This window comes from Gobio gobio, assembly GCF_949357685.1.
Source record: "Gobio gobio genome assembly, chromosome: 15".
Lineage (NCBI taxonomy): Eukaryota > Metazoa > Chordata > Actinopteri > Cypriniformes > Gobionidae > Gobio > Gobio gobio.
The window spans coordinates 34,862,650-34,873,268 of record NC_137108.1 but is presented as its reverse complement, the minus strand read 5'-3'; the positions used below and the strand labels follow the sequence as shown (position 1 = coordinate 34,873,268).

General features: G+C 37.3%; 1 protein-coding gene across 1 annotated transcript; it reads left to right on the top strand.

Moving 5' to 3' along the window:
• Positions 1-952: 952 nt before the first annotated feature.
• Positions 953-2,356, top strand: gbp (glycogen synthase kinase binding protein). Its single transcript, XM_079836674.1, has one exon. It carries the CDS (start codon positions 1,110-1,112, stop codon positions 1,557-1,559), a length of 450 nt encoding a protein of 149 aa, XP_079692800.1. The 5' UTR covers positions 953-1,109; the 3' UTR covers positions 1,560-2,356.
• The last annotated feature ends 8,263 nt before the right edge of the window (positions 2,357-10,619 follow it).

Genomic DNA, 10,619 nt, shown 5'->3' with positions numbered 1-10,619 from the left:
GTGGGTGCGTCAAGACAGCGTTATGGAGATGAGAATGGTATGTATGGACTTATCTAACTCTGGGGGATACGGTGAATAAGCTAAAGTCCCAAAAAGTAATCGTGTTCCTTTAATGCTGGAATGACTGAAAAAATTCAGCAAACACATCCAAAGTACATTGTAAAGGCCTTCCTTCTTTTTTTCTTTGCAACCAGGGGATAGCACACTATCATATCATGCAAACCAACAAAACCTTGACCTTATAGGCCAGGGGGTTTCAATCTTTTAGATGCCACTGACCTCCAAATATGATCATCCTCATGCGAGGCACTCCTATTCTAACATTTAAAAAGCAGCTGTAAAGACCAGTTTATACTGCAAAAAAACTAACATTGTAAATATGTGCAAAATAAAACTATATGAAAACATCTGTGAAAATATTTAGTTCCCCTGAACCCAGTATGGAAATCCCCTGGACCAAAATGTATCTGATGGTATTTTAATGTTCCCTTGATTACAAATCGCATGGCAGGCTGGCACGTGCCACACGAGATGAACAGAGGTCCTCAGCTCCAAATATGGAAAAAGTTATCTAGAACGATACCGATTTGATGGCATCGAATCATTACCTTCTTAGAAAGCAAGTACATACATCTAGTCTAATTTGTCCCATTCTTGCACCAGCATTTGAGTGCATAGAGTTCACACATAGAGTGCAGAGAGTTGTGGCTGTCTAGTGCATCGTTTTTATACACTCGGGGACTGTTATGTAATGCTATGATTGATGATACAGAGATCTGCGGAGCCGCATGGCGGTGCCAAAATAAATAACCACCAAGAATGCTAAACCGAGCGGACAATGTAATTTAAGTTGTAGCAGAAACGTAAAAAGTCTCTCTCCAACTTCTTAACGACAATATAATACGTTTACATTTTCAAACGACGCATGCGCCCCCACACTTCATAAATGGTACGTGCCGGATTCTGCGTCATCCATTGTTTACAAATCAACCCTTGAGCTGTTTCTGTTGGGTAGCGTGGCGGACGCCGGTTTAACGATCCCTTCCCATACATTTGAATAAAAACAACTATCACGGCTGGATATTATTGTACACACAAATATATTCAAAATGCCTTGTCGAAAGGAGAATTATATCTTTTTGGAACAGTCGGTCACGGTGGATTCTAAGGAAGTAGACGCTCTCGTGTCGAAAATCGGCGAGGCGCTGCAGCTTCACAACAATAGCTCGAGCCAGAAGGCGATGTCACGTCTACACGGTCTCACCAGCAGCAAACCGAACGGCAGCAACAGCAGCGCGGCGGGCGGTCAGCGGTGCATCCGTCTTCGCAGCCGGAGTTTACGAAGCAGCCGGGCCAGTCCGTACAACCCGCCCGGACCCAGCAATCAGAAATGGGACCATTTCAAATCCTCGTGGAACCGAAAGAAAATCGACGAGGATGATCCGCACCAGCTCCTCCAGGAACTCATATTGTCGGGGAATCTGATCAAAGAAGCGGTCAGACGACTCCAGTTTTCCTCGGAACCACCGGAGAACGACATCTCCAAACCTGTAGACTGAGTTCACGAGCCCGCAGATGCATGAACGTCTTCACGTTTTCTGATCATGGGGCCGCCAGCTCGTTGTCATACGTTGGTTTTACAAACTTTGATATAATCACACCCTTATCATTTTTCTATTGTATATTGCTGAGATTGAAATGTTATGTATTTTGGACTCTTTTGCAACGTGACCCTCCTTATTCAGTCATTTTTAAATCTCAGTGTTTGGATTGAAATGCAATCGTGATGCAAAAATCTAGTGGTTTATCGCAATGCATTTTTATAATAGTATTAGCTGGCCTCTGGTTGGTTTGTCCTAGAATGGTGCATCATGATTTGGTTTGTTGGAGTTCAGCACTGTCAGTAGCAACAAACTGCTTTGTTTACAGTGTAGATGTGGTCGGGCTGCTGGTTTGCAGTCCTCGCCTAGATCAGGCAACGGGTCACACGTTTTGTTTACTCATCAAACTATATTTGGATACCGAGATATCACTATTTTGATTTCAAACTGGCCCTGTGAGCACCTCATGAGGGCCAATGCCCTCTGTCTCTTTCCATGTGAGGAGCAAGGCCAACACTCCTTCTCAAAGAGACCCTGAGATCAAACTCACATGCGTGTGGGTATGTGTTATACATGGGGGATGTGATCACAACACACTGACACAATGGTGCTTTTTTGATTCCAATGTGGAGATTTCATCTTTGTTTTCGTTTTCACTCTGTGTAAACTCAGCGTATGCTTCGCAACGAAGTGTTTTTAATAACTCTGATTGGTCAGAGAATTTGGTGTCTAATAAACATGGTGTGTTTTTTGCATAAGAATTTGTCTATTGTAATCTTTTCTGTTTTGAAAATGGTGATATCAGGCAGTAATTATATAGGTTACTTTGATATTTGCCATGGCACTGAATCATCACTATCATTCATATAAGATATTTAAGCAATAAGGTGCTTAAAAGAATTTACCAAAGTACGTCCAAAATACATGTTAATAGCCTATGGTAGACCGATAGTGACTCAAAAGATGCATTTTATGTTGTGGCATTAGACATTTGAATCCTATAATGTATAGTTGTGTAACAAGTACTATATATTTTACACTTGCCTCTAGTAGCTACTATACAATTTAACTACCCTCATAAGGGAAAAAAAACATGTCCAAGAATGAGACCACATGTGATTATGAGCGAAAACACAAGCTGACTCACCACAGCTATAATAGCCTATCTGAATTGATAAACGTAGATATGGTCTTTGAACACGGTTTGCGATTTAAAGTTAATTAATGACAAGTCATTTATAACATTTATAAACGCAGCATTATTATGGCGTCTAAACAATATGAGGTTCACTTCCGTTTTGAGGTGTTTTGTCTAATCACCCAGCAGATGGCAGCACAATGCAAATCACAACACCAGTTTAGCTTAGTTATTATAGTTCAATTGAATTCTGAAATCAGCATGTTTCATGATCAATTAAATCATGTTTTATTTATTTAAAAAGTACCCCTCAAGAATGCATTACATTGATTCGACTCATTTAGAATTTGACTTGATTCTGATGAATAATAATAAATAATAATACCTTTTATTTAAAGGCACTCAAGGACACCTTACAATATAAAACAAGGTATAAAATAAAAAGCATACAAAATACAAACTTACAGTCAATCATATCATTTAAAGCTATTCTAAATATGTTTTTATCTGAACTTTAAATTGGGAAATTGAATCCAGCTGACGGATGTGCAGTGGTAAAGAATTCCATAACTTGGGAGCTGCACAACTCAAAGCCCTACCACCAAAATAACTCATCTTGAAGTTTGGAACAGACAATAAGTCTGCCGAAGATGATCTCAAAGAACATACAGGAATATACAAATGAAGAAGGTCTGAAAGGTAATAAGGTGCCAAATTATGGAGAGCTTTATAAGTAAGGAGTACAATTTTATAATGTACACGATAATGGACAGGAAGCCAGTGCAGTTGAAAAAGAGTAGGAGTAAGATGATCATTACGTAAATGAAAAAATGCAGTACGTAAAATGTTATTAATATGTGAACCAAAAGAAAACAAACCATCAAGTATAACCCCAAAACTTTTCACTTGAGTGGAAAAGTTAACCAGACAGTTATCAATAGACAAAATGAAGGACTGAGCTTTGGATATAACAGACCTAGACCCAACAAGGAGGGTAGTTTTATTGGTGTTTAATTAAAAAATATATACATTAGTCATCATCCTGAAAGCATTTAGTAAGATTAAAGGGGGGATGGGAATCAGGCCTTGTAGATACATACACTCATGTCATCAATGGAAATTAATGTTGTAAGAGTGAAAAATATGACCAAGAGGTAAAATATAAATAATAAATATGACTAATAGTATCAAAGGCAGCACTAATATCGAAAAGAATAAGAATTGACTGAAAACCAGAATCAGCAGCCAAGAGAAGATCATTTGTCACCTTAACAAGAGCTGTTTCTGTGATATGTTTGGCTCAAGCCAGACTGAAAGTGCTCATAGATGTCATTAATTTGTAGATGTGATTCAAGTTAAGTTGCTACTATTCTTTCGAGTATTGTTGAAATGAAAGGAAGATTAGATATGGGCCTATAATTATTTAGATCATTAGGATCCTCAGCACCAGATTTTTTGAGAATTGGAATGATTGAAGTCGTTTTTAATGATGAAGGAATAGTAGCAGTAGATAATGAAGAACATACAATAGCTGTAATAATAGGATTGAATGGATACAAGACTTAACTAAAACAGTAGGATCCAGTGAGCAAGTAGTAGTCTTAAAAGGTTACTTCAGCGATCTAGCATTAAGCTTTGTATCAGTAGAAACCTGGTAGTATATTCGAATGATCGTACTTTCCCCCCTCATGTCCCCCTGAGATGAGCGAATTATGCATTTTATTTCTGGGAAAAAATCCTCCGATGACGCAAATATCGTCATTTTACGTCATTGGAGGATTTTTTGGCCAGAGGCTAGAGACTACAGCCAGTAGTAGCTAGTTCTGCATGTTTTCAACCTGCCTATAGGGGTGGGATCTCACTCACAGAATGTAAAGGCATTCATAACGGAGGCTCGGGCATTCATAACGGAGCGGTGCAGAGCAAAGTGAGTGTTTCAACTTTTCAATGAATTCCTATGAAAGTTAAGTTTCCATATGCGATCTGAAAACGCGGCAGACTGGACACGCGCCGTGAATGACTGCCGCAGCTCTGCTCAGCTCTTCTCTCGTGATTAATGAAATCTGACTCCTTCTGCGTCTGTGACGTGACTTTCATTCGGCTCACTCACACTTTATTGAAAAGACATGTTCAGTTTTTAATTGTAGTGTCTGTTCTCTAACTGAACGAAATTATTTTATTACTATGAAAATCAAAACGACGGTGGGGACGGTGTCATGGTGGGCAAGTGATAACCAGTAGCCGAGGCTTTGGGAGTGGCCTCGTTGAGCAGCGAAGCAAGTGCATTCTAGGAGTTGTTGTCTTTCATCCACGTGAGACAAAAATACATTTTCTGTCTTTTCTCAGCCTAGAAGGCACCAAATTCAAAAATAATTTCACATTTCCACTACATAAATTACCCAGTTTAAATACACATTCATCTTCCCAGCACTGAAGTACCCCTATAAGTTGTGTCCCAAATGATACACTATGCACTTATACACTAGTATGTACTTATGCACTATGTACTCAACCGTGTAGTGTATGAACTTTACATGGTTATTTTGTCATTCAACATCGGAATCTAGTAGTGCCTCCCCCTCCACTACGTAATTAAAGCTGCGACATTTGAGTGCATGAAGTCCAACATTCCACACTTCGTTTTTTCCGTTCATTTAGTGCATCATCCGGGTATTTATTGCTCACTTTTTTCATTTTGGAATTTTCAGTGTGAACACACTACTTACACTATTTATACTTAAAAATGTTATAGAATAGTGCATAAGTATGCGAATTGGGACGCACCTTTAGACTTCATGATCACCTAAGTAATAGAACCAATTTAAGGCAACCCAATTTAATTCTTGATGCATACTTGGTCAATCACGACACACTGAGCAGTATTATTTTAGTATTATTTATATACTATTATAGTATTTATTAATAGGCCTATTTGAATGAGCTTTTGATTTTATATTTTCGTTTACATTTTAGCAGTTTTGCTGTGCTTTGCCATTTTTTATTACAGCTTTTGCTTTTTTAAAGGTACTAGCCTATATAACTTTTTTGTAAATTAATGAGCCAATAGCCTACATTATAAACCCTTCTTCCAGAACGTGTTTTCATCTTACCCTGACTCGTTATGGTAAGCCTGTAATAAGTTTTCATATTTTAGACCCGGGATGGCTTTATGCGTGCATTATATATATATATATATATATATATATATATATATATATATATATATATATATATATATATATATATATATATATATATATATATATATATATGTGTGTGTGTGTGTGTGTGTGTGTGTATATGTGCCACAGGTTGCACATATACACACATATATATATATATATATATATATATATATATATATATATATATATATATATATATATATATATATATATATATATATATATATATATATATATATATATATATATATGTTTGTATAAGAGTGAGACTGACCCATAAGGGAAATGATGAAATATACTTGAATATATGTAGGCCTACTTTCTTAAAAGTAGCCTATATGCAAAAGCAGTAGGCCCTATGTCATGACCTGAATGTCCAAATGAGCAGTATTCATCAAACAAGTGAAACATTTGGATAATTGCATCCACAGAGATTCTGAATTGTGCCACCAGTGGACACTTTGATATATTTCATTTTAAGTTTTTGCCTAGTTCGGAGTGCCTATTCACACCAAGTGCAAATAGTGTGCCTTGTTGGCAAGTGCTATTCGCACTAGCTCCGCCTAACAATGCCTGGTTGGGCCAAACAACATTTAAATATATTAGTTTAAGTTTAAGCGACATGTGAAGGCCATATGGTAATCCATACTCGGAATTTGACCTCTGCTTTTAACCCATCCAAGTTAGTGACCACGCATTAGGAGTAGTGAGTAGTAAACACACACAGCTGTAGCAGTGGGCAGCCATTTGCGATCAAGGGTTAGGTGCCTTGCTCAAGGGCACCTCAGTTGTTATTGAGAATCAAACCTGCAACCTGTGGCACATATACACACACACACACACACACACACACACACACACACACACATATATATATATATATATATATATATATATATATATATATATATATATATATATATATATATATATATATATATATATATATATATATATATATATATATATATATATATATATATATATATATATACTGTAGCTACATTTGAAAAGGTCATTGGCGCCATCTTGCGATACAAAATGGTATTGTAGAAAACTAGTAAAATGGTCTTGTGGGACTTGTGTACAGTTTATAGTGAATATAAACCTTTTGATATGGCTATAGAAGCTCGGGAGTTTCTCCAGTTCAAGCAAGAAAATGAAAACATTACTCATAGGAACAAGGTACCAGCAACAATGAACTAGATAAGAGAGTAGGCTACACTCTTAATAATAAAGGTTCAAAATGGGGATTTTTGCAGCAATCAAAAAACTTTTAATTAATCTTAAAAGAACACATTTTTCATGTAGGCCTATATAAGAAAATATAGGCTATACATGCATTTTAATAATCTGAAGAACCTTTCTTCAGTTGTTTTTTTTTGTTTGTAAAACGCAATGCATATTTTACTCAGCCTCAGAGAATCTCGAGAAGCTGCTTTTTAACTTTGCACTACACACCAGCTGTCATTGTCTGCTGAATTAAACTGCTCATCCTTAAAGCCACACGGGAACGGCACAGTTCTCACCTCACATTCCCAACCACCAGAGGCTTCTGCTGTTCCTTCAAATGTCACAAACACCCAAGGCTCAAACAATTATACATAAGCCTTACATAAGAACATGTTTTCCCATATTCTGTCCTACATTCTGACCTACATCACAAAGTGACGATGATGAAATAGGGGATCCAAGATCCAAACCAAAAGAGTGTTGCTGATTTCCTTGCTTTGAAGGCGAGAATGAGTCACACCGGCCGTTATTTCGCTTTTGAGATCATGCGGTGTCTCCTCATTCCTCATGATGTGTGATGCAGCTGGACATTTTACTTAAGTTGGCCAAATGCTGCATGCAATGTTTTAAATCTGTTGCTATACGGTTGCTGGATGGTTGCTAGGATGTGTGGTTGCTGAAAATAAAAGCTTCCCTTGGGTCCCTACTTAAATGTTCATCTTTATTTTGTTGTTGTTGTTTTATCTATAATGGCTAATCGCTTAGAAAGTACTGGGACACCTTTTCTCATCAAGCTTTCATGTCCGTTAGTTTAACTACCTAGTTCCATAGGCCTATATCCTCGAATCTGAATAGTCACTCTCAGTTTGTGCATTAGAGGTGTTTTCAATCTGCAGTTACATCGTTACGCCAATAGGTGCCAGCAAGTGACCGTCTTTTTGAGCGAATTACGAAATCATTGATTCAACCGAGTCGTTCAAAAACACACTCGGCAAGGATTTGCCACTTTGTTGCTCGGAAACACGCAACGATAAATTCTGAGGTGACTTCGCAGGGAAATATTTTCGTCGGTGGAGTAAAAAGAGACAGGTTAACTAGCAAAATTGTAGCCTACCTAAAATGTAGGCTACTTAGCCTAGTATTCTTTTTGTTTGTTTGTTTATTGAACGGCTGTAAAGCCCACATTACTTGAATTCCCTGATTTCCCAAGTAAGTTATTCGGGAACAACAGCCCCTAATTCGTGTGATATGTTTTGATATTAAAGGGTTAACGTTAGTTCACCCAAAAATGAAAATTAGCCCATGATTTACTCACCCTCAAGCCATCCTAGGTGTGTATATGACATTCTTCTTTCAGACAAACACAATCAGAGTTATATTAAAAAATGTCCTGACTCTTCCAAGCTTTATAATGGCAGTGAATGTTGCTCTTTTTTTAAGTCCATAAAAGTCTATATCCATCATAACTGCTCCACACGGCTCCGGGGGTTAATAAAGGCCTTCTGAAGTGATGTGTTTGTGCAAGGAAAATATCCATATTTAAAACGTTAGAAAGTAAAATGTCTAACTTCCGGCGGACCGTCTTCTGTATTCAACTTACGGAAAAAGTGCAGCGCCGCCCTCTCGCAGTTCAAAATGCTTACGCTACGTCTGAAAACATTGCACGCTCGTCAGACATATTGTAAGCATTTTGAACTGCGAGATGCGCGGGCGCTACACTTTTTCCGTGAGTTGAATACAGAAGACGGATGCACTTTTATGGACTTCAAAAACAGAGCAACATTCACTGTCATTATAAAGCTCGGAAGACCCAGGACATTTTTTTTAATTTAACTCTGATTGTGTTCGTCTGAAAGAATAATGTCATATAGGCTACACCTTATGGCTTGAGGGTGAACAAACCATGGGCTAATTTTCATTTTTGGGTGAACTAATCCTTTAATATCAAAACAATATCACACGAACAAGGGGCTGTTGTTCCCAAATAACTTATTATTTACCATAAGCAACAATAGGGACAGCTGCTTTTTAATAGCTTTTCTGTAAACATGCACGCTGCCTCTCGCCCAGTGTCGCGTTTTAAAGTCACAATGTCACAAGAATACATTTTTTTTATTTTTTTTTATTAAGAATACAAAGTTTATTTAGCCCATTTATTAATTATTTATTATGAATGATTTATTATAAATTATTTTGAAAACGTGAGAAGGCTGTATTAACGACCATTATACAAAAAACTGTCTAAATTAAATCTGCACCCACCAGAAAACAATAGGCCTATATGAATGCGAAGTGGAAGACACTGATTTCAGGTAAACACGCACAGACCCACATGCACACAGTCTGCTGTTCTCTAATTAGTGCCCATTGTGTGGTACCATTTTCTCTGATCAGATACCCGTTGGTTCACAGGGCCACTTCAGGGCACACCTGTGAGCAGTTGAAACATGAAAAAACAACTCGAAAGACTAATGTGTTGCTTAAAGCTGAGATAATGAACCTAATCATCAGGGTACACCTGGGAAAAGAACAATCATAAGAGTGGCCAGCGACCAAAAAAATAGCTGTGAATGAATGCAGCTAAGGGGTACATTAATATTTGATTGAAATGGTAGTCGCCTCTGGCCCCGCTCCAAACACACATGCGGCACTTCAGCTTTAGAATAACACTTTAGATTTTTTTTGCATGTTCTTTCACAGTGTCCTATTTACAGGGCTCTCTAATGACAGCACCGTGAGCAGAAGAAAAGCCAAAGGCATATCTTGAATTTGTTTAAAAGTACGCTGGTACACTCCTACTTTGCATTTTTAAGACAGCACTTACAAAAAAAGGACCATGGTGTATTTTAAACATGGGTATTTTGGGTACTTTATTTGCATCAATGGTTTCATGAAGAAGCTTTGAAATCATTATTTAAAACCTCATGTCTGCGTGACCAGGAGGTATGGAAATAAATATGTTGACAGGTAGGTAGGACATCCTATGATTGGACAAATATTTCTTGGTCCTGAGACTTTCACAGAAGATATATGTGAATTTTTAAATATTTAGACACTTCTATTATTGATTGCTATCAGGAGTTTCAACCAGTGTAACAAACAATATTCATGAAAAAAATTGCCTATACCGACTTTTAATTAACATATTCAACTATATTGTCAAAATTTATACATTTACAAAACATATTTGATGTTAGTGTAATTGACATATTCTTCTCATCCTCACAACTAGGATGGGGGTAAACAACCCAGGTCACACAGATTGCTTTTGCTGGTCAGTGTAAAAAAAAAAAAGCCTGAGGACATGTTTTTTTTCAAAATTTGACGTATATTTCATTGAGTGCAGTGTATTTGAATGCATTTTGTGTGTGAGATGATGCAAAAAACACGAGACACGAGCGCAACGGTTAAACATGTCGATATAGTACGTGTTTGGAAAACAATGGAAAAGCAGAGTAGTGG